The 26,339-nt window shown below is 49.0% G+C and overlaps 1 protein-coding gene across 9 annotated transcripts in view; it reads right to left on the reverse strand.

Moving 5' to 3' along the window:
- Nucleotides 1-2,962: 2,962 nt before the first annotated feature.
- Nucleotides 2,963-26,339, reverse strand: part of Pcbp3 (poly(rC) binding protein 3) — a 243,203-nt gene continuing 219,826 nt past the window's right edge. For 3 of the 9 annotated variants that reach the window (XM_074072467.1, XM_074072463.1, XM_074072469.1), the window contains 6 exons: nt 25,823-25,864; nt 16,502-16,580; nt 15,870-15,929; nt 13,365-13,417; nt 9,034-9,203; nt 2,963-7,957 (listed from right to left, as the gene is read on the reverse strand). In XM_074072467.1, coding sequence (XP_073928568.1) covers nt 7,921-7,957; nt 9,034-9,203; nt 13,365-13,417; nt 15,870-15,929; nt 16,502-16,580; nt 25,823-25,864 — 441 coding nt within the window. In that variant the 3' untranslated portion in view covers nt 2,963-7,920. The remainder of the gene's footprint in view (nt 7,958-9,033; nt 9,204-13,364; nt 13,418-15,869; nt 15,930-16,501; nt 16,581-25,822; nt 25,865-26,339) is intronic. The other 6 variants (XM_074072468.1, XM_074072464.1, XM_074072471.1 and 3 more) reach the window with 3 other exon arrangements.

Below are 26,339 nucleotides of genomic sequence, written 5' to 3' on the forward strand. Positions count from 1 at the left end.
AGCAGTTAAGTATGATCAGCTGGCTAGGATTGAAGGAATTATTCATCTTTTTGAAAACTGAGCATTGGCATTGAGAGTGCACTGGCGCCAAACCTGCATCACCTGTCGACACACCAAAGTGTTTCAGAGCTGCTCTGCTCCTCATGGGAAATTGAAGGGTTTTCTCTGTCTTTGGATAATTGTCCCGGGAAGCACAATTCTGAGCTTTATGTGGTCTTTGTTACTCAGCAGGTGTTCAATAAGGGAAGAAATGGAGTCCTCTCTGTTACAGAGCCAGGTCTTTCTACAACTATGTGACTTTCTGTATTTGCCTTTAGATTTTAACTTAGCATAATGGCTAAGTGAAGGACTTGTCCACAGGGCCCTACGATCTTAATCAAATATTTTAAACCTTTTGATGTTTTGACAACTTCTTAAAATCAAATAATTAATTCTTTTTTCTTGACCTTGAATTAACTTTGAGGTTTTCCAGATGGGCTCTTGGAACATCTCAGAAGAATTGTTCTCCTTATAAAAGAAGAGAGACTAAACTAATTGGGCTCACTGGATCAATTAAATCTATGGAAAACACTGTGAAGCAAGTGCAGCTGAACCTTGCAGTGATGCTTGTGTGAGTGTGTCACTAATGCATGTTTCTGTTGTATGAAATTCACGGAGATCTGATAGTCCCTGGCATTACAATTCCAGTCATAATTCCAGCTGTCTTAAAATGTAGCCACAGAAATGACCTCACCTGCTTGTCAACCATGCCATTGTCACAATGCCCTCCATCAGATCTTCAGCCTCGGCTGCGGTCACTCTTGTCACTCGCACAGTTTGCTGTTTAGTCTGGCACTTTCTTGAGAGACATGGAGAGCAGATACAGTCGTAAAATGCTTCACCGTTGAAAAGATTCATGGAAAGGACTCGCAAACCCAGGTTTCCAGTAACTTTAAGATCTCACCACTGGATTGGTTATGAATTCTCAGAACTCTAAATGGATTGGTTTCATAAAACTGCTTGCCCAACATGAAGCAGAATGAGGATTGAATACCAAGGAAATGCCGAGGTAGACTGTGCCAAGTCAGTCAGTACTGAAGCTGTTAAGATGTGCAATTGGAGTAACATCCCTGGGATGGATCCTAGGGTAACATAATAAACAATGCCGCACACCTGAACTGGAGGAAGAAAACTGGTGTTAACAGGATGTAAGTTCACCATTAGGCGCAGACTCATGCAGAGCCTGGATGGCCGCTGGTCCTCTCTGAGTCCTTAACATCTCCATTACTAAAAGCTCTGCAATCTGTGACTGGCTGCTGGCACTGGTGTCTGCCTGACCCTGCCCTGGGACCGGGCACCAGCAGGACTCCCTAGCTCAGCTACATATGCTCAGTTGTCACTGAGGGTCTTCCATGCAACTGTGAGGAAGCCCCCTCTGCTGCACTCACAGTTACATTCTCTCCACCTGCCATGCCTCAAGTTGCCCCCCGCTGCACTAGTTGTGTTCACAAAGCCTTCTGAGCCAGGATACAGAGGCCGATCACCCAGTCAGCACAATCCAGGCTGTCTAGGAAACATGGAAAGTGACTGCTCCAAAACTAAGCCTGATCTTAGCAATGAAGGTCAGCTTGCTATGAATGTCTGCTCTGATGGGTGAGACAAAAAGCCAATGAGAATGGGCTCCACTGGTGTGCAGATGGCTCCACGCTGGAGGCTCATGAGAATGCTTGCTTCTCTTTTGTTTCCAGTGCCATCCTACTTGAGCCCACCTTCCGCCAGTAAAGCCTAGCCACCTCTCGACAGCCCAGTCTGGCCATAGCAGGCTTCTGGGAGCCACACACCAGAAGCCACTAGATTCCCCCAAAGTTCTGCAGATTCCCAGAAATTGAAGCTGTGTGAGTCCAAAAGGCTTATGAGAGTGAGTATTTCTGAGGGCAAGGGAGGTTTACTGTGCCCCAGAGCACTCTGGGAGCACAGCCCTGTCATTGACCCTAAAGCAAAGTCCCCTCAGAGGTCATCCAGTTCAACCTATGTCAAGCCACAAAGACGCCAACAGCAAACAGAAATGGCCCAGGGGCTCCAGACACAGTGGTCAGTATTGGGGCCAAACTGCACGAGTGTTCCCCAGAGACAGCCTTTCTTGCACAGGCACGTCAGCATGTGGCCCAGGAGCCACAGAGCCAGCCTGTACCTGGCCCTTCAGGAGTACTGTGGGAGTAACATGGAACTGGATTAAGGTAGTCCCTCTGGACTAGAACCTCATCAGAGCACTGCCTCTGGTGAAGGATGGTGTCTGTGGGGCCGGGCTCTGGAATTCTGCTGAGCCCCAAAGTGGTCATTCTACACTAATGTCTCATGTGTGTGGTCTGTGAGGCAGACCCTTCAGAGAGGCCTGTGTCCCTGTGGCTGCTGCTTTCAGAACCACTCAGGCTCCCAGGCTCACAATGATGTGCCTATGATGTTGCTTGTCATTGGTGTCCCCTGCCCTCTGACCAGCTGCCCTGCCATGGCAGCTCTAGGAGCTGGAGGTAGATTTGCCCTTGGCAGAGGTCTAATTGGGCTATAGAGCAGGGAGGTGTCAGCCCAAGGGTGGGTTAGAGTCAGAGGTCATGGGGCAGAGATCTTGGGGAAGAGAGGGCAGGAAAACAACCAATGAGAGGAAGGCCAGCAGAGGGTGACAACTACTTCCCAGAAACAGAATTCCAGACAGAGAAAAATGAAAATGGAGGAAATGTTTAGTGAAATAATATAAATATATCTTCCAGAACTGGAAGCCCTCTGGTGGAAGGGCTAGTTGGGAGACAGGAGGCAGCACAGCTGGGAGAGTTTGTAGGGCCCATGAAAACATATTGAAGACAATGTGGACGTCCCAACGTTTCCCCAGGGAGAGGGCAGGCCCCCCCCCCACACACACACAGGGAGCAAGATGGCTGCCAGGGGAGGACCAGAGTTCTTTGTTTTCAGTGCTTCGAGCCCAGAACTCTGTGTCTAGGCCCAGTGCGTGATGAACAGATTGTCAGAGCCCTGGGGCAGGGGTTTGGTTTGCACTCACCCCCAGTGCTGAGCAAGGCTGAGACAGGAAGAGGTGGGAGTGTGAGGCATGGAGGTTATAAAAATGCAGATGAAAGGAAAAGTATACTCACAGTAATCCTGCACTAAAACTGTGGACAATACTAACATGTATTGCAGGGAGAAGGGAAGGGCACAAGAGTTTGGTGGACACGGTAGTCTACAGACAGATACGGATACTAATACGTGAAGAAACCCATAGGAATGAACAAGCATTGCCTTTAGAAATGATAATGTTTAATGTGTAGTCAGCATAAGAGAAGCCTACAATTTCAATGGAAATAGAAGTATGGGGAGTATAACGGAAAATATAGGAAATAAAATATCATGAATTCTAACATAATTACAATAAATAAAGTTTCCAATTAGCAGACAGAGAATCTTGACATTGAAACCAAGATCTGATCATCAGTGGGCAACCCAAACCCCATATAAGTTATGGAAAATGAAGAAAAAAGTTGAGAATTAAAGAATGGAGAAATAAGATGCCAGGCAAAAATCCAGAAGCACCTAGGGTAAAAACCCTAGCATCTGCAGGGACAGAATTTAGGGCAGAAGATGCCACATGACACAGACAGCTGGGTGCTCCACAGGGAACAAACCACAGCAATGCCTCTCTGCACACCCACGACTGGCCAAGCCATAGGAAGACAGCGACAAGCAACAGCAGCTGTCAATGAACACAGCCGTGATTAGGAGCCTCCTCATTTTATGTTAGAGTGCCACAGCTTCCAAGTCCCCATCCTGGTCTGGCTGAGCAAACCAGAGCCTGTGCTCCCTCCACTGGAGCTGCAGGGGGTGTAAGCAGGACCCCGTGCTCACCCCTTAACAACTGAATGTCTAGGCCAGCCAGGCCAGACCCTTTCCTCGCTCACTCCAGCCATCTCCAGAGGAGCCTGGGGTCTCAGCCAGTGGGCTGGGTGTGACCTGTCAGCTGGCCTCTCCCGCCCCATTTAGAGACCTGATTAAAATGGGCCCACCTGGATAATCTAGGATTATCACATTATTTTAAGGTCAGTTGAGTGAAAACCTTAATCAACCCTAATGCAACCTTAATACCTCTGAGTATGTAACATGACATTCTTGGGATTCACCCAGAGATAAGGGTGGGGACATCTTCGGGGTGCCATTACTCTGTCTCACAGAGATCAGACGAAAATAAAAAATGTAGACTTGATGGTGCAGACAGGACTCACAGCGAGTGAGCAGAGAGAGTGTTTCTACTCTAGGAGACACTGACATTGAACTGGTCACAGGAGAGGCTCAGACACCCCAAAGACACTCAGAAGTTAATGAGAGCCGCAGGGTTAATGGCATCTTATTAAAAACCTCTGGGTAAGTGGACATCTTGAGGGAAATGAAGAGACTAAGTAGGAAATGATATAGTCTGTGAAAATTCATGGGACACGGCTACAGTGGTACCTGGAAATGTCTAGTCTTAGATACGTTTCTTGAGATGTAAGTCAAGTGAGAACAGAATTAGACAAGTAACCGAGGAAAGAACAGTGTACTGAAATATACATCAAGGAAAAGGGAAATAAAGATACCAGCAAAAATCAGTGAAATAGAGAATAAGTACTACTAAAAGCAAAACCCAAAGGTGGTACTTTAAAAAGATCAGTAAGATGTATTGATTTTGAAAATACAGAACAGAAAGAGGAAGATTTAAATAAAGAGGCTGAAGACAGAAATAACTATAGCTATAAGGACTAAAAAATCACAAAACACCACATTTTAAAGTTTTGAATTCAAGGTCAGTTCAAAGAAAACCCCAAACTGTGGAAGTCAGCACCTCTGGGGACTTGGGGATGCAGGAAGCTGCCAGTGCTTTGCCTGCTGGGGCAAACAGCTTAAGTGAGATGGTTTTTGTCCTTTTTGACTCCTTTAATCAACCCAACAAAACTGCCTCCAACTACTTTTAGCATGAAACTTACTCCTGTCAGTATTTTGTGCCTAACTTTATGCTATTTTTATAGTATGCATTCTAGGGTCAGACACTGAATTGTCCCTTTTTATGGCAACAGGCTTCCTAGAGCAATAAAAGTAATGGCCTGTGTCTCAGCAAGCATGGAACTTCCAGGGAGGGCAGTGGCACCTGCTGGCCAAGCATTGGCCAGGTCTGGTGTCCGGGCGCCTATGCCTGCTGCACAATCCCCTCCATACCCTCCTCAAGATGAGTCTTTTTACCAATCCTGCCAATTCTTGGAGAGTCAAGGTGAACTGATGCGAAGGATGGGTCAGTTGGGGGTGGAGGACAGCTTTAGGGCTCCTGGAAGGGTGCTGGGCTCTCACGTGCATCACTAGTTTTGGGGGCCAGACTGAGGTGTGTGAGCTGCAAGTGTGTGGGACCTGCCTCATGTTCCCCCCGCCCTTGTTCATGTAGTAGAAGCATCTAAGACCACTAAGCAATGTGTCCAGCAATCCCCTAGTCCACCTGTCAGCCTCACTGGCCTGGTCACTCACAGCTATGAGTACTGCCCTCAGCTCAGGCCTCTTGTGCTCCATTTGTCCTTCTACCTCCCACACTGCTGGCTGCAGGACAGGCCCTCAGCACTCCAGCCGGGGCATGTCTCCTGCTCACACACCCTCAAGGATGTCAGGTCAGAGCCAAGCCCCCATAACTAAGGTTGTCTCCGACCTTCAGTCTGTCAGTCCAAGGGCCGTTCTAGGTCCAGTGAGGACCATGCTCCTCTGTGACACACACTACAGTGGGAAAGGATGGCCACTGACCTGGTGGGCATTACCATGGCTCCTGAGGAGTAGGTGAAACCACACCTGCTTCTGAAGCTTTCATGCCAGTTCTGGCTCCCTTGGCCTTTGAAGCCACAGGCCGGGGCTTCTATTCCCAGTAAAGACCAGAGTCTACTTGGAGCGGAACAGACACACCCACCAAGCACAATCCAGATGCCAACTTAAAAAGCCTCGGGTGTTTGTTAGCATGCTTCTGGTGCAGCCACAGGGTCTGAGGTGGTGGTGGCTTTCACAGAGGCAGAGGTAGAGAACTGGGCTCTCCCTGCCTTCTGTCTCTCCCAGCCCAGAAGCCAAGCCAAATCCGCTCAGAGCTGGGGAGCGCTTTCTCCCACCTGGCCTGTCCCACACCTAATGTACCCTACCTGACATAGTCCTCTACCTGTTGCTGTTCCTCACCTCCGTGCCACTTCATGCCCCATCTGATCCTCTACTTCTAATCCCTCACATGGAGTGTCATTCCATTTATACAGTCTACCATTTTCTATTGTACTCCCCCCTGTTGACTGGCCACCTGCTGGCCTGCAGACAGGTGACAGGGGAAGGCCTATGTCTCAGGGTCCCTGCTGCCTGCAGGGCCATGTCTGGGGCCAGTGAGTGGGAGTGGAAGTAAGCCTCAGCCCTGATGTGCTGGGTTTCTCCTCACTCTGCGCTGTGCTCTGGGCAAAGCAGGGGTGAGGTACATGTCCATGGCTGAGTTAGGGCCCCTTGTCTGCACACAGGCAAATGCTTGAGGCCCATCTGGCAGGAGTCTTGGAAGCAAAGGAAGAGGGCTCTGCTCAGCCACTGCCCTGGGACAGGTCATCATGCCCATGGATGCTCCACAGGATCCAGGGCAGATGTCATCTGTTAGGACTGCTGGCTCCTAAGAGACAACTCCAAAGTGAGAGCAGGGCTGCACCCTCACTGGGCTGGGTCTGTCTGCCTCTGCCAGGATCCAAGATCCCCAAGCTCAAAGGTCAGGGGTGGTGTCATGAGCATACAGAGTGGGGACAGGAGCTGCTCAGCCAAGGTGAGACACCTCCCCTTCCCAGCTTCCTGGGTTAGCTGCAGCTCTGTTGGGGCTGGGTCCTCTGGCTGTTAACGCCTAATCTGGGAGCTTCAGCACTGAGAAGGAGCACTCAGATGAAGGACTGCAGGCAAATGGAGCTGCTTCTTGCAAATGGCTGCACAGATAGTACCCTGAGAGGTGGTAAGTGGACAGGCCCCTTACTGGGCAGCAGTGGGCCACCATGCATGATCTGGAACCTGGCACTTTGATGGCTGCACAAGAGTGGGATTTTCATTGTCATTAGTGGTTTGATAAACATGCAACAACATAGGAGAGAATTGTGTGTGTGAGAAGGAACCCAAGATCCTTTGACCAGCAGGCAGCCATGGATGAAGCTCATGGGTGGGAATGGTGTGTGGGGGCAGAGAGGAGTCAGAGCCTGTGGGGGAGGCGCATGACATTTATTGAATTTCAATGAGTGTAGAGGGGCTTCCTGGCAAGTTCCTGCTTTCTAGATGTCTGGGGGCCATGGGTGCCTGCCCTGCATAAGACACCTCAGTGAGGCCAGAGCTCTGTACCCTCTGCCACCTTGCCCCCTCCACCACCCCACCCTGCTCCTTGGACACCCCTAGGTCCCTCCACTCTTGGGCACTCCCCACAGGTTGCAGGAAAAGCATCCGATTCCACATGTGACCAGGGGGTGGAAATGTGAGCCAAGACAGCTCAGGCTCTGGGGGAAACTGAGTCATCAGGACTGGTGAGAGGGGAAGGTCCCAGAGCACAGGGGACAGAAGGTCATAGGAAGTGCTACCAGAGTCAAACCAACTCAAAACACAGTCACTCTGACACAGAGGAAGGAGTTTCTAAAGTGTCACAGATAGGATCACACCAAAGCAGTAAATTAAAAAGCTGCATGCCAGTGCATGAAGACTGAGACAGCTGAACTAACTTGGAGCATGTGCGGCAGAGTATGCAGATGGCTCTGCTCGTGTGGCTACAGCACGGGGCATCTCTGTTTGTTAGTAAAGAAAATGCTCTATTCATATCTGCAAGGAAGGGCAGGTGGTCTATACAGTGTGTGAGGCTGCGGGCTTGAGCAGTCAGGTGCGAGGAGTGGAGGATCCTGGGTAGGGTTAGAGTGCGCCCATCCCGGTGACCTCGGACGTCAGCCTGAAACAGATAAAGGCACAAACAGACATGTTACAGCCTTTTTAGAAGATGGATTGAAGATGAAACAACAGGGCACACAACACCCTCACAACCTGATATACATCTGTTTTTGGGTAATAAACTATACTGAGTCGCTATTCAGTGGCACATGCCAGCAGGAGGAGGCCAGCAGACCAGAACTGGGGGGCCTTCTTTCCTCCTGCCCCCTGGGACCTGGCCTGCCTGACACTGTGTCATATTCAGACCTTCTGGTGATAGCCTTGGGCCAATGGCCAAGCAGACACTGAACTTGCCCCTTGCAGGTACTCTAGCCTTCTGAGTCTCACTCTCTGAATCTGTCACTGGAATAGCTGTGACATGGGTGAGCGCCTCTAGACACCCTGAGCTCAGTGCAAGTAGGGCTGCTGCTGATGCAGTTGGGGCAGACCAGGGCAGATGTTGGTAGTGTCCCTGAGCCCTGTTCCCAGACTCACTCCAGGTTTGCCAATATCACACACTACCTAGTCCCTGTCCTCTGGGGCGGGGCGGGCCCACGGAGGGAAAGAGAGATGGGAAACGGTGAAGTCGGGGGCTGTCCGTGTGTTCCCTGTCCAACCCCTTACTCACTTCCCTAGGTGGCCTGGAGTGTGAGCTGGGGTTCCATGGGAAGGGCACCCACAGGAGTCACACAGCCCATGCAGGGATGCACCCACTAGTTGGTGCCATTGGCCTCTTCTACTTGCAGCTCAGGCCTCTTGAGGAGTTCACCTTTGGGTTGGGGTAGGCTCCTTAGCAAGTGGGGACACTGTCCAGTACTCCTGGACCAGTTTGCATGGACTGGGTCAGGGTACATCAGGGTTTGCACCCTGAAGACCTCTGGCTCTAAACTTCCTGTTCCTCACTGGTGACTTACCAGGTGAGTGGGTTGGCCTGTGTTTATGTGAAAACTGTCCCCATCACATTCTATCCCATGTCCAGCCAGGAAGGAAAGCATGACCTGGGCTCCTGTCTGCTTTTACCTTGTCTCAGCCAGAAGTGAACTGCAGGCTATGGCTACTGAACCCCTCAAAGGGCCCTAAGGCCTGGGAGTCACACACCTGGCATTGATGAGATACTGGGCAAGGCTGATGTTGGCCGGGGTTCCCGTGATGGTGATCTGACGCTCTGATGACCCTTCTGTGGCATTGGCGATTTTGATTTGAGCTCCAGACATCTGTCGAATTTCATTGATTTTGGTCCCTTGGCGTCCAATTATACAGCCTATTAGCTAGAGGAAAGAACAAAAGGATTCCTTAGAGAAAAGCCCACGACAGCCCCATCCAGGCACCTGCCTGAGCCTTTGGATACCCACAGGAATGGGCACTATCCTCAGTGTCCACCCACACTCATGAACTCAGTGTTCCCAGAAGGAAGAGATCCTGCCGAGCCTTGTCACAGGAGGGCCTGAACCTGGGATGCCCATTAGGGGCCTGGGCTCTTACTCCTGAGCTCACTATTGCCTGTTTAGTTCCCTCCTGTGAGAAATCCACCAGGCCAGGAAATGGTCACATGGCCTCATCACAATCACACTGGTTTTCTCCATCCTGGCCAGAAGTGATCTGGAGATAGGCAGGGCAGATGTTGAGCAGGAGGCCCACATGTCGGGTCAGTAACTTCCTGCTACACTCTTAGGGCGAGGACAGCTATGCCAGAGAGAAAGGTCAAACACTTGTGTTAAAGTATGAACCTTACTGCTGTTGAAAACCTGTCTGTGTGAACTCACATGATGTTCTGAACACATCAGGCGCTTCCTTTCCTTTCCACTTGGTGTCCTTTTTTTAAAGACGGGCAAGGTGACGCATGGTTAAGGTGGTCAACAGGCACAAGGGCCATCTCTGAGGTAGCCCAGAGACAACAGCAGGTCTCCGGGCATGGGGCACACAACCTGGAGGAGGTCTTCTCTACAGCAGCAACTGGAGCTTCACAGGATCCTCCCAGCCTACTCTGCTGAGTGGTAGGGACAACTTGGACACCAGAGAAGGTTGCAAAGGAGCTTGCTAGCATCGACTTTTACCACTGATGAATGGAATCCCCACATCCACACAGCACTGTGAGTGCTCTGGAGTGAGGACAGGAAAAGGAAGTGACCAAGTGGCTGGCTGAGCACAGGCAGACACTTGTAGGCCCCAGTGGCTCTGGGCACTGGCCCAGGGGTAAAGGCTCTGATGAGACAGAGGGCTAGAAACCTGCGCTGTCTTTATGTAGTGAGACATAAGACGGAAGGGGTGGGGATGGGCTGAAAGAGCATTTACAGGAGGGAGAATCCGCTTCCAAACCTGCATAGCAAACAACAATTCACCTGGTTGGGGCAAAGTGCCACAGGAGCTAGCTCTTGTCCTGAGAAGACCTACAGACTCTCTGCTGTGCTCATTTTTAAGGCCATGTCTCCTGGTTACATAGGTTACAACCAGTTCTCTCACTAGACTGTGACCAATTGGTCTTTGTGAATGTGAGTGAAACCTGTTCCAGAGAACCCAGAGCTGTTCAGTTTCCTGTCTCCTGCCTTCATCTGCTTATACCTGTGTTGTTGTTCTAAGGATGCCTGACCCCCAAGATCAGGGAGGGTAGCTTCCTAAACTGCACATAGTCCCACAAATCTGTGTGGCTATGTCCTCCTACCTCTCATAGAAAGACCTCAAGGCTTGTCTCTGACCAGAGCCAGTCGAGGCAGCCTTTGGAACTGGGAGCAGGAGCAAGGCCTGCACTGAGGGAGAATATGATCAACCCAGGGGTGACATGAGTCCCTGAAGATGCCAATGAACAGGAAGGTGCACTGCTGAGGGCTAGGACCCCACTGTCCACCTGGCTACTCTGTGGCTAGCTCTATTTTCTGACACCACTTGTAGATCTCACAACAGATTGCATGCTGTACTGCTGTCCTCTTTCCCTCCAACAGATCCTAGAAGAAGTTATCTCCCCACTGGTACTGAGTACCCATACTCCACACCAGGAGCTTGGGCTGCTCTCTCTCCCGGGCTCACACCTTCAGGCTCTAAGTTGCTGCACCTGTGTGTGTCCCTGAGCCTTTCCCCTCCACTCACACCTGTATGGTTTAGAGCTGAAGGGAAGTTGGCTGGTGGTAGAAGCATGCCTGGGTCCCACCACAGGCACTGGGTGGGCACTGCCCTCGAAGTTAGAGAGGAGTGTGAGAAGTAGATCTCCCTCCTCACTAGCCCTACCCTGGGCAGGTTCCTTTAGTGCAGAGGAGAGGCCATGGCCTCCCACAGACCAAAGTGGGCTCCCACCCAGCTTCACAGGTACATGTAGCCCGGAGCTCACGCTGCTTTCACCCTTGCATCCCTCCATTGCAAATTTAAAAGAGTTATGGAAATGTGCTGAGGCCCCAGGCCTCAGGCAAATCCCACAGGACCCAGGGCAAGCCTCCTGCCTAGCCTCCTCTGGGAGCTGTGTGGGATGTTCTAGCTTCTTTCCCAGCTGAAGCCCCAGGTAAGCCTGCACTTCTGGATCAGGGAAAGGTCAGCACTTGGTGCTCAGGGAAGAGCACAGGTGCTTTGAGCATTGTAGATGTTGTGGTCAAGAGCAAGCTCTGAAGTAGTGACTCTCAGGAAGGGACTGGCCTGGCCTGTGGACCTGATATCCCATTGTCTAGTGCCTTTCTGAAGATGAGCTGAAAAGACCTGTGGACATCGGCCTGATGCAACCATGACCAGGAGATGGACCTGGACGTGGGGATGGGAAGTGTCAGGACAAACATGTTTTATCTCCTTCCTTGTTTCCAAGAAAGGGGCAGGAGGCTTCCAGGTATAAAACATTGGTTCTGGAGGACCGTACCTTTGCCTGCAGACTAGACCATCCCCATGAGGTCTGGGTGGGTGGGAGGCCACCCATGGCCCCTTCTATGCAGGATGCAAGGATGATCTCTGAGGTGCATAGGTGAAGGGAACCACTTTCCTTCCAAGGAGCAGGCTCCCCTCCCAGGGCAGGAAAGACTCCCAGGAAGATGGGTGAGCTGGGGAGAACCAGTATTCATCCATCCCATAGTGGCCACAGGAAGCAGTTGCACAGCTTTCCAAAAGAGGCCCCTACCTCTTGCTCCTTAAGTCCACTTCAGGTTTAAAATGAATGCTTGGGTTAAGAGTGCGTTTCCTGGATTTGGTGAGAAAGTGATTCGGGTGAGCACTCTATGAGAAGCCTAACCTGGCATTTTATCTCTTGGGTAAAAAGACTCTGGAGGCTGTGGGAGTCCACATGCTAGAGAAACCATTGTGAAGGGGGTGTACAAAGCCAACAACCTCTTGTTCTGTGAAGCAGGGGCAGGTGGTGTGACCCCACATCCAGGAAGGTGGTTCTTTACTGGGGCCTGTCATGTTGGGGCCTCAGAAATGCTCCTGGGAGCTGGTGGTGGGACAATGGTGCCACCTGGAGAGAGTGTCCTATACATCCCTACACAGACTGGGGAGGGAACCTGTGCCTGCCTAGCAGCAGGATAGAAGGAGGTCACTTGTGCAGAAGCCCAGCCTCTAGCCAACGTGGTGCAGGTTAGAGGCACTAGCCTGGTGGCCTCATGGTCTTTCTGCTGGCCTGCTTGCTCTCTCTGGCCTCCTGTCCTCCTGCCCCACTGTCTGCCACCCACACTTGAAACTGGGGATCCCCTTGAACTCCAAAATATGTGCTTCCTATGGTTTGCTTACACAGAGGAAGTAAGGGAGGAAGGGCTCCATTTTCCTGCCTGGCTGGTACAAGAGGCAGAGTAGCAAAGGTTCCTGAAATCCAGCTCTAGGGCAAAGAAGGCCCCTGAACACATAAGCTGGGAAGGGGGACAGTTCCTGCATGGCCCACATAGGGACCAGGCTAACCTGGCAGCGACACTCAAGGAAGGATACAGCTCATACCCTCCATGGTCTCTTGGTCTGGGGATAATCCATTGTTTCAGAGAATGGTCCTCCCTGCTCTTAAGTCTGCCCAGCCCAAAGGGACTAAGAGTGCTAAGGGGATCTTGTAAAGCCACAACATGTAGCCTCCTGAGGGGATGAACAGACTGATGGGTACTAGATTCAGGAATCCAGATAAATCTATTAACATCCAACCAACTTTAGGTCTGTTGGAGCCACCTCACAGAAAATCCCAGATCAGGAGGGGTCTGGGCTTCTGGGCAGCAGTGTGGCAGAACCCTCCCGTGCCCCTGTTTTCCAGGACCCTGGAGCATATGCTCTGGGTCCAGCCTTGGCACCTGACTTCTGATTAAGCCTCAGGTCCCCAGTCCCCCCTTCTTGTTTGCTATCTTGGCATGTAAAATCTTGTTTGCTATCTTATGGGCATTAGACCATTAGCCTAAGAAATATATCAAACAGTGGAGGCTGAGCCATGAGGGTGTCATAGGCTAGTGTGCAACAGTCACCTTCCCATGCAAGGATAGGGGCATACTCACATCATTGGGAATGGTGAGCTCATGAGTGCTGGCCGGGGAGCTGGCATCCAGACCTGGGTACACCAAGGGGGCATAGTTAGGCTGGTTGGAAGGCTGCTCACAGTCACACCTGAAGCCTGGTCGACACTCCCCTGGGCTGGCTGAGGGGGAGGACCGGTGCAGCCTACGGCCCAGTGCCCTGGGAGCTCCCATGCCCACACTGCAACCTGACCTCCTAAATTCCTACTTCTCTCAAAAAGAAAAGAAAACTCAAACATAAGAGTGTTACACTTTTTCCTTCTGAGCTATGATTTCACTCCTGCTGTGCTTATACAATCTCTTATGACACCACGCACAGACTCCCAGGTGGGTCTTGGGCCTGGGGGGGACATTCACAGGATCTCAAGTCTCTGCAGGGTGATGCTGATGCTAAGTGTGGGTCTGTGGCCCACATCACCCTGCTGCAGGATGTTGGCAGTGGTGGCCAGGTGGTAGTGCTATTTATTCTACTTCTGATCTAAACTGTCCAATGACGGAGTGGGACAGCTGAGGCCCACTGCTTAGTTCTTCCAGTTTGGAGTAAGGAGCCCTGATACCTTTGCTGAGTCAAGATGAACTGCTAGACCCAAGGAAGGATTGTTATTTCTGTATAGATTTCCTTCTGACATTGAATAATAAGGAGCCCAGGTTTTCTTCTCTCTGTCTCTCTCTCCTCTGTCCCCCTCTCCCTCTCTCTCTCTCTCTCTCTCTCGGAGACAGGGTCTCACTGTCTAGCCAGGCTGGCCTGGAACTTGAGATCCTCCTGCCTCAGCATCCTGGGTGCTGGGATTACAGCCTGCACTAGGCCAGGCCCAGGTTTTCATCTTTGCAAGTCTCAACTTATACCACCAGATAATGGATAGCTTCTCAGAATCCAAGTGCAAACTCTTTCCTGCCTCAGAAATAGTGACAATACAGTCATGGGCCACTGAGACAGAAGCCACCATGGCTGCCCCTCTAGAGCAGTGCACTCTATGTACTCCACATCCTCATTTCTTCAACAAGATTCAGCTCAACCACAAGTCTAAAGTGGAGCTCTGCTCTTGTTTCTCCTGGACCCCACAAGGCCTCTCATATCAGAATTGCAGTTTGGCTAGGACTCCATGCTCTTGATGGTTTTCTCTCCACACAGCCCTGAGGGGTCCCTCAAAACAGCCTCAATGTGCTCTACCTCACAGTGCCTCTTACTTCCCCAGGCCAATGGGTGGGTGGCCTGCTCATTATCTTGTCTCAGTGGTCAACATGCTTACTGTCAGAGAGTGGCCTTGAGGGCAGATGTTTGATACATTAGGATCCAGGTGGCAGATGCTGAATGAATCAATCCAGTCCCAATTCTGTTATTTTTCTTTTGTGCATGTAAATCTGGAGTTTCTATTCCATATTCTCTTTTAATGATAATCTTTTAAATGCAAGTTATTTGGTTATTTAACTGTCTATATACACTCCATGAATGCAGACTTCTGAAATGTCATTTCAGTGCTCTTCTCAGTCCTGACTGAGTCCAGAGCAACAGTTGCACCTGCTGGACTTGGCATGCTTGGATTCAGGAAGGAGAGCATGAAAATAATTTTAAGAGGCACTGAAGTAAGTGGATAGTTTAAGGACAGGTCTACTTGAACTACGTGCTCTGTGGCGAGTGCTTCATCCTATAGCTGGCACAGCAGAAAAGCATCCTATGTCAGCACCTGGTGGCCACAGCCCGTATCTCTCCTCGCACACTCTCTCTTCATCTGCTATTGTGCTGGATTGTGTGTGTATTGTGTGTATGCATGTATGATTGTGTGTGTGTGCATGTATGCATGAAATTCTCCTTGAATCTCCATGTGGAGAGGATTATTACAGGGTGACATCCTGGCAGACAGAAAGCTGCAGTGCTGGCGTGTGCACATATGGCCTACACAAGTGGAAAATGCACAGCATTTCCCTCACAGGGACCCAAGGAACTCTCTCGTCACAGCTCATAGCTTCTCCAAGGGCTTTGCTTTGCTTCCCAACTGTCCTTTGTGCCCTTAGTCACAGACTCCACAGTCCACACAGCAACCTGCAGTGTCCTGGGAATAAGCAATTAAATGCAGATGGGAAGGACATGGGGACACAGCACAGACCCCCCTCCTCCTAAGCTTTGCTCCTGTTTCTAAGGAAACACATCTTTAGAAAGCACAGGCTGCATCACAGTCTCAGTGGTTCTGTCTTCACTATATGCTCCTGCATGCTTACCATCATAAGAGCCAGTGACACCCTGCCTAGGCCATCTGAGACATCACGGAGCGGCTGTACACTGTGCACGCTTAAACTTGCCGACCACTACCAGCAGGACAGACCTGCCACCTGGCTCCTGGGTGGAGCCCCAATCTCTTCCACAGACTGAACTATGAGAAGCTGCCAGTGCCGACATGGGTGCTGGACACAACTGTCCCAAGGTATGGGTGACCCTCCTCCTCTGCACACAACCCCTGGCCTGCTCCCCAGCACTGTGGTCTGTTTTACCTGACGACTGGCCCATCAGATTTTGAGCTTCTTCGGAGGAGTGTAAAGGCAGCTTTTCTCCTGGAGAGCAAAGAAGAGACAGGTTTAATGTTTTGCCCTCAAGGAGATAAGCAACGTCCCTTCAACTAGGGAAGCTCAAAATATGACTGGCCCACGCACAGCCAACGTGCATGTCTGGTGGGATCTCACTGATCACAGCCACCAGGCGGCTCAACCTCTGTGGGAGGAATGCCTACTGCAGATGCCAGGGCAGGCCATGGCTAGCCACAGGCCTGAGGCCATCCCTGGGAAGAGCAGCCACAGCTGCTGTCAGAGCACTTGCTTCAGGAGAGGATGAGCTCTAGGGTTGGCTGTGTGGAAGCCTGTGCAGGAAGCACTGCCCAGGATGGCCTGTGGGCAGCTTAAAGTACTGCTATGCAAACACAGATCCTCGAAGGGCAAGATAAACTAGCCCATAATGGAGACAGGCTGACCCTGCCTGGCCTTGCCACATGCAGCCACTGTGTAAACACTGCACGATTTGGCATTCACAGATTTGACTGCACCTGTGCTACTCACTGCAGTTACTAGTTCAGAAAGAGAAAGTCCCCAGGTAAGAAGAGAAGGTCAGAAAAGGGCAGCTGGGTACGTACCGGGGAAAGCGGGGTTGGTCTGTCCGAGGGGAGGAAAGGGGGTTTGCTGCATGGCCAGCTGGTGGAGCTTGGTCAACTGCTGGGGGTAGGAGGGACATGAGAGCTAAGAAGGTTATTGTCATTGAATACAAGTCATACCAAGTTACAAACGGCAGTAACAGAACTTTGCACAGATAGGTTAGAGGGGCCATGCGGACACATGGCAGACGCTGTAGCAGGACTCAAGGACTTGGCCTGGGTGAACCTGGCTGTCAGCAACTGAGGGGCCTGAGTCAGTCATGCCTGCCCCTCACCAGGCCAGTAGAGAGGGGAGGCTCATAGGGGTTGGGAGCTCTGGGAGGGGTGTCTGAAGAATATGAAGCAGGACCAGATGGGTTTGTAAGAGCATGGCAGATTCATGCTAGCACCTACGGGGTCCAGAGAGGCAGGTCCTCAAACCTTGCACTGGCCCCAGTCCCACGGCAGGCCTTGCTCACCTCCTGGCCCATAGGCTTCACTGCAGACAAGGTGGCCTGGGGAGAGACCACCCAATGGACCTGATGGTGAAGGCTCTCATGCGGAGGCAGCCTTGCCTATACCCAATGCTGTCCTGTAGGCCACTCCTTGGCCACCAGCAGCCATAAGGCATCTTAAGGCGGGTTTGATGTATGGTTTCTCTTGTCATTTTATCTGAGCCTTGCTTCTTAGATAAAGGGTATAAACAGAAGAGAAAGGTAAATGTGGCCATATCTGGCGACACTTTAAGACAAATGGGCAGGCAGAATGCTCAGAATCCTTCTACCCCAGAGCCTCTGGCTCAGAGTTGTCAACAGAGACTCCTCTCAGGTATAGGAGTCACCAGGAAGTCAGCCCAGAGCTGAGATAAATGCTCCTTCCAAGGCCCCAGCACCATGAGGCGAGGAGGGGACGCCTCTGCCTGGTCTCTCCTGACAGCCCTGAGTCGGGTGGGGCTGGACAGCTTTTGGGGTGCTGGCTGGTCACCTGACCTCTTCTTTCACAGGATGGTGTCCCATCACAAGTTGGATAGGCTTGTGGCCTCTGGGATAAGCCCTGAGGCTGTGGGATATTTGTGGCTGCAGGGAAAGCCGAACTCCCTGGCCTGACTTTTCCTATGTCTGGCTCCCTCCTTTCCTCAAGAAGATGGTGAGAACAATGGGCACCTCTTAAAAGCAGCTCTACCCCTCTTGCAGGCCCCCAGCTTCTTGGCTGTCCTAAGTTTGGGCACTCAGGCTGAGCCTGCTTAGAGGAGACCTGGCTGTGTCCTAGACTTGACTAGGATGTCCAGAGCAGCTCAGGTTAGGGGATATGGTGACTGGGGTCAATTTTAGCTCTTCGGTACCCTCTAGAGGTGATGTGTGACAAGGCCAGAGTAGGGCCTGGAAGGCTAATGGTATAGCTGCTGGCTGGCACATCACATAACCCCAACTGTTGGCCCTAGGCAAATAACACCTGGTTCCCTCACGGCCAACATCTGTATCTGCCCTGTGACTCACATTGATGGGCATGTTAAATTTAGTAAGTGGATATGCGTGACAAAGGCCAGAAGAGCATGTCTAGGAGCCTAGCCATAGTGAGCCTTGGGGAGGCGCCAGGCATAGTGACCTGTGCAGATACCTGCAAGCCTGGGGTCTCCTGATAGCTGTGCTCCACTCCTGTGCACTGTTCCTCTGCTCTACTGTCCATTAGCTACGATGCCAGGCTCCTGAGGGCACAGGGCCCTCTCCTTTGCCCCTGCATGCCTAAAGACTGTGTTTGCAGGTCAGAATGGCAGAGGACATGATAAGGAAGGAAATGGGGTACCGGACCATCAGTCCGTGTGGACTAGCTGTATGGAGACAGGCACTCTAGTCTCTTTAGGCTGCCACTCCCTTATCGATAAAATGGGGTCCCAGGGTGACAGGATGGGGGCTGCCTACATGTTAGTGTGGTTAGCAATGACTATGAGCTTCCAGGGGCTTTCCCATCCCTGCTGCCCACAGGCTCCGTGGCCTCACCTCCTACTGGTTACATGGTGATGTTCACCCACCTGGGCTGGTTCCAGAGCCTATGGCCAGTGGGTGACAGGAAACAAAGTGACTGGCTCCTCTTGTGTCCAGATGCTGATGTTCACAAGCTCAGCAATTCTACAACTATAGCTCCTCCTATCTCAACACACTTTCTGCTTTTTGTGAAATGCCCACACTAGCAAATAAATGCCCCCAACCCATGAATGTAAAGTATGTCACAGGGACAGGACTAGGCCAGCGGGTAGCAGTGCTAGGAGGCTGGGTGGGTAGAGCTCAGCTGGCATCCTTCTCTTCTTGGCTTGGTCCTGCTTTGATCAAGCTGGTTCACTTCTTTGGGACTCAATTTCCATATTTTTTAAAGGAGGGACCAGAACTATGTGCTGAAGGGTCTTCCACATTTTGAGAAAATTGTCACTTAAAAAAAAATGAATTTTGGCTCCAGTGCCTCCAAATCATCAGGAGGGAAGGGATACAGGATGGAGCAAGAAAAGGAAGGAAGGCAGCAGATAGGAATGGAGAAAGGGAGGGAAGGCACCACACCACAGAAATTCCCTGTGACTCTCTTTCCATTTAACGTTGTGCCAGAATACAAAATATAAACATGCCTTAAAACTATAAGCAGCTGTAAGAATGAAGCTCAATGAATCATCACAGAGAACTGCCCAAGAAAGCATGACTACTCCTAAACCTGGAAGTTCCCCAGGGACTCTACCTGCTCTTGCATTTCCACTCCTGGGAAATGCTTACAGGTATCTTTTGCCCAATTTTCTTACTATCCTGGTTGCTGCTAACTCACCATGGCTCCTTGTGGTTCAGACACTGATCCTATTTCAGTAGTTGCACTGCACAGACCTTTCCTGTCTTTTGAGAAGCAGAATTATAAAACTATAATGTGGCAAAATTCATGAACATTTTCCTTTTTGGTCTGTGCTTGTGTTTTCTTTACAAAATACTTCCCTGACTCAAGAACAGAAGTACGTTCTCCTATCTTTTCTTTTAAACTTGCCACATTTTTCTTGACCTGGTGGTCTGGATATAGAAGTATGACTTTTGATTCTCATAAATGCCCCCACTTTCTCCTGGGATGTTTCATGTTTGGCATCACTTGTGGATGTTCCCATCTCTATTGGGGTCACTGAGAGCAGGTCTGCTTACCTATGCAGCTCAGACCCTGGGCTCTCTGTCTAGAAACTAGCCATCTCATCTACTGCTCTGTTGTCTCTCCTGCATCCATGCTATACTGTCTCAGTTACAAATCTCCCTCTTTTTCTGACGGGTATCTTGATTCTTGACCTACGCTTTTCCATATAAATTTAAAACAGCATGTTAACTTCTTTAAAAAGCTTTTTTAGGATTTGGATTGGAAATGTATTGCATTTGCACATCAATTTGGAAAGAGCTGACATCTTTGTGATACTCAAGAGTTTCTATCCATGGATATGGTATGTCTCCCCATTTAGTTTGATCTTTTGGTCTTCTTTAACTTTCAATAAAGGCAAGTTTTTAAAAAATCACTTTTTCATTAATTATTTTAAACTAATCTGTGATAAGAAAGTATAGCCTCTATGATTCCAAGTTTTGAAAGAGACAGACTTGATCAAGTTTTATAACTGTTTCTAGGAATTATACAGCTGTGTTGGGTATACTGTTCAACAAGTCAGTTGTACCACTCACTCACTCACCTATGGAACGATGTCTGTCAAATTCTCCACCAGGTTTCTTTTGGTTCATATTTTCCTAACATACCTGTTTCCAGTCTTTTGATTTTGAGAATCCTAATGCTTTAGGTGTGTCTCTTGAAATAAAAAAAATTACAATTCCTCTGTTTTTGTAGTTTGCTTGTCTGTTTAGCTTTTATGAAAAAAAAATACAGTCTGATAGCCTTTGTTTGTAGCTGGAAAATTTACTTTGACCATAGTTACCCATACATTTAGATTAATTTCTGCCATCTTTTTTTCTGCTTTCTAATTGTCCTGTTTTTCTTTTGTTCACTCATTTTCTCCTCTGTACTGCTACAAACACTAGTGGTGGTCACTTTGAAATTTTAACACATGTATTGAGGGTTTAAATCCCATACATTTGCCATCTAGTGGAGGGATACAATGACCCACCCAATGTTTTAATCTCCTACACCCACACCCTAATCTTATGTGTACTATTTCTGTCCACTGGTTGTTATGTGAATCCCATCAATTAGAGAACATTGATAGTGATTTCACACATTATGTTTGTGTTTATTTTCCCAAATGCCTACCATTTTTTTTTGTTCACCATTCCTTCTTACAAGTTCAGACTTGTTCTGAAAAAATTTTCCTTCTTAAAGGGCATCCATTACAAGGTCATTTACTGTGAACCTGTTGGTCTTTGCTATTGTCTACAAATTTAAGACCTTGGTGGATTCTCTCAATGTAGAATTTTATGATGATAATAATTTTCCTTCCTTCCTTCCTTTTTTTTTTCTTTTTTTCAGAATGGGAGCTAGAACTCAGGGCCTTCACCTTGAGCCACTCCACCAGCTCTATTTTTGTGAAGGGTTTTTTTCAAGATAGGGTCTTGTGAAATATTTGCCTGGGCTGGCTTCAAACAACAACTCTCTTGATCTCTACCTCCTGAGTAGCTAGGATTACAGGTGTGAGCCACCTGCGCTCGTTTCTTTCTTTCTTTCTTTTTTTTTTGAACTCAGGGCCTGTACCATTTGAGCCACTCTGGCCTGGATACACCTGCATATGCTTCCTGTGTAGTTGGGATGACAGGCATGTGCCACCGTGCCCAGCTTTTTATTGGCTAAAATGGGGTCTTGCTGTTTTCAGAGCTGGCCTGAAACCACAATCTTCCCAATCTCTGCTTCCGAGTAGCTAGGATTACATACATGAGCCACCACACCCAGCCTGGCAGTCATTTTCTTTTACTATATCAATATCTTCTGGCTGCTATTGTTGCTAGTGAGAAGTCAACTGAATTTCTGTTATTCCTTTGTAATCTTTTTTGTTTTTTTTTGACACAGGGTCTTACTATGTAGCCCAGACTGGCCTCAAACTCAAGGTCCTCTTGCCTCAGCCTCCTGAGAGCTGGGATTACAGAGGTGTATGACTACACCTGGTACCTTTATAATATTTTTATTCTCCCTGGTAACTTTGGTCTTTGGTGTTATACAGTTTTATTTTGGTATTTCTAAGATGAATTTTTGTTTATCCTGTTTAGAATTTGTTGGGCTGTCTGAATCTGAGAATTGGTTTCTCCTATTAATTTTGGAAAATTCTAGGTTGTATCTTTAAGTGTCCCACTCTATCCTAGTGTTTCCTGGAACTCCACTGGGATGCACATTCTTCTGTCAGTCCTCTTTACCAGTGATTTCATATGCAAACAAGTCACACATGAGGCAGAGCCTGCTCAGAAGAGGCAGGTGAAGGAAGGGTGCCAGAGTCATGTCACTGAACAGTTCAGCAGGAGCGGGCCCTTGCTTTATTCCTTTGACCGAGAGGGCAGGTAGGAGGGGAGGAAAGGCTGTACTCTTGTTAGCAGAGGGGTACCCTGGGCCTCCTCTTCTGTGAGGTACAGTTGTTGCAACTTTGCCTGGTGGCATGTGGAACCAGGAGAAGCCTCTTTAGCACTCCTGCTCCAGGATCTGGGGCAGAACAGAGGCTCAGAACCAAGGAGGGATGGTGTCAGCTGGTGACCACTATCAGTAGGAAGGACACCTTCACCCTGCTGGTGGGATGTGGAGGTACGTGAACACTTGCCAGGCTGCTAAGTGGTCATCCCAGAGACCTGGACATGAGGATACATGGATACCTTCTCAAGCTGCTGAGTGATCATCCCAGAGACCTGGATGTGAAGTAGTATGGACACTTTCCCAGGCTGCTGAGGGCATGGTTCCAGGTTCTTTCAGCCGTCTAGCAGCACTTCATGCCTCTTCATAATGCCTGAACTGTGAGAGCTCAAGAGGTGCCCAGAGGATTTGGGTAGATTAGCACAAGTGGTGTGTGGTTAACTGGAAACAACTGAGGGTGGGCAGTGTTGATGATTCTAAACAAGTGCCAGCTCAAAAGCATTGCTTAAAATTAGGTGTGGGAAACATGCATATTCTCATTCTAGATAATGAGATCTAAGCGAAGAATCTCCCGATAGTTTATGTGTTTATGTGTCTGATTTATGGCCTGCATATTCAAGTAAGGAATTAAGCTGCTGCAAGATGTATACATATACATACACTTACATATACAAGTGTGAGTGTGTGTCAACCACTTTGGTTGACATGAACTCTGTACTTAATTATACCAACAAAACAATGAACATTTCCTATAACTGTATTTGCGTTCTAAGAAATTGAAGCTTTTAAAATTCCTACTGGGCTGAAGGTAGGAATTCAAGTGGTACAGTACCTACCTAACAAGTACAAGGCCCTGAGTTCAAACCCCAGTACTGCTGCCCTCCAATTCCTATTAAGTACTAAGTTCAGCTAAAAATTGTATCCTAGGCTGTCATCATCTATGTCACTAACAATAATTTTACTTTTGTCTTATATGGATTATTTGAGTGACTGCCCAAGTCTTCAGTTTTATGTGCCTGCAAGAAAGGCACTTTTGGAAGTGTCACGACTTGCTCACAAATCACACGGTTTTACTATAAAACATGATGAGCTGGGCACTGGTGGCTCACACCTATAATATTAGCTACTTGGAAGGCAGTGGCTCGAGGCCACCCAGGCAAATAGTTCAGTTCACAAGACCCTATCTTGAAAATACCCAACATAAAACAGGACTGGTGGAGTAGCTCAAGTGGTAAGAGTGCCTGCCTAACAAGTGTGAGGCCCTGAGTACTGCCAAAACAACAACAACAACAACAAAAAACACCAGGATGACTTCCACAGAAATCCTTCTCAAGATAAATAACTAAGGTGTGGTCCAAACCTGCTTCTCTAACAAAATACCTTAGACTGGATAATTTATAAACACCATGAATTTACTGCTCACAGTTAAGGAGGCTGGAAGTCCAAGATCAAGCTGCCAGTAGGTTCTCTGTCTGGTTGAAGGCCCATCTTCTTCCAAGACAGCACCGTGAACACTGTGTCCTTATATTGTGGCAGACAGAAGGGGGTGGCAGCTCCTGAAATCCCACTCGTGAGGTGAAGCCCTCAAGACCTAATTACCTAGCAGAGCCCCACCTCCTAACACCTCTGTGATTAGGTTTTGAAGGGACACATCAGAGCACCAAGTTGTTCAAACCTCACCATCCACAAGAAGCAATTTTAAGAGTCAGGTGTACATTAGCTTAAACTAACATGAAAAAAATCTTTATACTGCCCATTAGAGATACTGAGAAGAGACATATGGGAAAGAAAAACAACCCATCAACACAGAAACGAAGCAACATGCTAACAACCTGTGCCTGTACCACAGCCTTTGCAAACCTCAGACCCAACCATGCTTCTAGAGACGCCATGATCCATGTTTTGTGCCTCAGGAGGAGCAGTGAGAGCTTAGATTCCTCCGCCACAGAAAATCCACAGGGCATTTGCTAATCAATCCTTGCAGTCTGAACGTCTGATCACTGTCTGGAGAAAAGACAGATAAACCCTAACCTCATCTGTTATTGGCCGCTTATCGGGTGCCAAATGGTGCCCTTTGAGTTCTAGAGCTTCACCAATCTCCAACAGCCAGGCTTTTGAGTCTGCCTCTGCATTCTACGTGCATGGGGTCACCCTTCCAGGCAGCACAAGAAGCCTGGGTCATCCTGGAAGTTGCAGTGCACATACTCTGCTTGCACTCAGCACTGCCAGCCAAGGGCAGGCCAAGAGAGGTCCTTGTGGTATGTTCTGGTCAGGGGAACATGGTGGGTAGGCACCAGGTGGCTACTGGTAGATGTCTATGATAATGACCTGAGAGCGAAGTGCTGTTGATTCAGTCTCAGAAGTGTCTCCAGGTCTAAAACCAGGAGCCGTCCACATGGCCTTTGGGTGTAGGTGTGTAGGAAGGACTTTTCCCATTTGTGTTTCTCTGCCATTTGACTGTATGTTGCTTTATTAAAATGAGAAACAGTATTTGTTTTCCACTAGAGAATTTCCTTGCAATGACAATAAATTGAATTAATATTTCAATAGTGTGAGTTAATTCTTAAACTCTTTCCTGCCCTGCATGCAAATCATATAGGTGAGCGTCTCTATCTTGTAAAGGGTCTACAGGAGTCTGGTGGGCCTAGCTGGCTCCGTGAGCAGCCACCTCCCTGGCCAGGCCTTGGGTTCTCTCTGAGGTCAGAGAGCAGCACATAAAGCAAGTGTTCAAAACAGGTTAAGAAGAGATACCTTAGGACTACCTTGTAAGGCACTGTGGCTTCCCAGCTGGCTAGCAATCTTTTTCCTTCTCTCCTCTACCTTCCCTGGCTCCTGTTTTCCTAACACTTCCTAGCATAGTCCCATTGCCCAGGGTCTCTAAAGACTCTCTCAAGAATGCCTTCTGCTCAGAGCTGCCACATTTTCTCTCTTGCCCCCAACCCCCCAAGCTTGGAGCTCCCATAGCCTGAATGCCACCTGTTGTCCCTCTGCACCCAGGTCTCCACAGGAGAGCTACTGGATATAGGTTAAGTGCAGACTAGGACTCTCTTCTCCATAGGCTTCTTTAGGAGTCTTTATCCTCCAACACAGATTGCACATCAAAATGTCATGCTGCCAGGAGATTTCTGAGTAGACTCTGGTCACAGGGCAGCGTGACAGGCCCAGTTCTAGAAGTCTAGGCAGGAGCCCTGGGACTCCCAAGTCCCTGTGTAGCATCTCACTAACTCTGGAAGGAAAATATGGGTCTGCTGGCTATTAACACTTGGGTCTCTGTACATGAGTAGACTCCATGCTTCAGTTTGGGCTCCGAAGGGGAGAGTTTAGCTTTCCCAAGTGCTTACATGCTCTTCCTGGGCATCTCAGAAGGCTGGTTTGATAACTTTTTTTAGGTAATGGCAAAGCACGAAATACATCCTGGCAACAGGTGGATGGCTCCTCCCTGCCAGCCTGGCACGTGGCACCTATGTTACTGAGGGGAGGGGAACAGAGCTGTCTGCAAGTCTGAGACTCATGTGTGGGAGAGAAATCCTGGACTGCAGCAACAAAAACAATTTTTCATCAGGCCAAGTCCTCAACACAAGCAGAATTAGTGCTAGGAGGTTAAAAGGTTATTCAAGGTCATATGGATACAACATAGGTCAGGGGTACCAAGAAAACTGATTAATATTATTGTATAATATTAATATTAGTAGCATTTAACAGCAGCATGCAGGTAGGTACACAATAATGAGAGAAGGGAGGAAGGGAGACAGAGTGAAAACTCACATCCGGGTGGGGGATGGCATACTGTCCCTGGATAGTGTAGGCCTGGAAAAAGAGAGAGAGAGAGAGAGACCTTCAGATCCATGATGTGGTGGGACCTTGGCTTGTCACCTACTGGTAACCCTCCTCTGCATGACAAAGACACTCTGGTGCACTTAATGTGCATATCTAGCTGCTGTTATTGTGTAGAACAGGGGCCAACCCTACCAGGGACTGGGAAACCTGAGTTACAAACAGATCAGTGAGACTCAGGAAGCTGTGCCCTCCCTAAGCTTTGGAAAGCTGGGTGGCCAGTGGGCCTGGGTGCTCCTGACACTCACCCTCCAACTTTTCTGAAAGAAAAAAAAAAAAAAACTAAGGATGATCCGTTTGACTTCCCAGGAAGAGGCCTGCTGATTATTAAGCAGCCATCAGAGTAAATGCTTTTGGGAAATATTTACCCAAGACATCCAAACAGAAAAGCAGCTGTACTCAGATCCATTGTGACAGGTGACCAAAACCAGTTTTGCCACAGCAGATT

The sequence above is a fragment of the Castor canadensis genome, chromosome 5, assembly GCF_047511655.1.
Source record: "Castor canadensis chromosome 5, mCasCan1.hap1v2, whole genome shotgun sequence".
Classification (NCBI taxonomy): domain Eukaryota; kingdom Metazoa; phylum Chordata; class Mammalia; order Rodentia; family Castoridae; genus Castor; species Castor canadensis.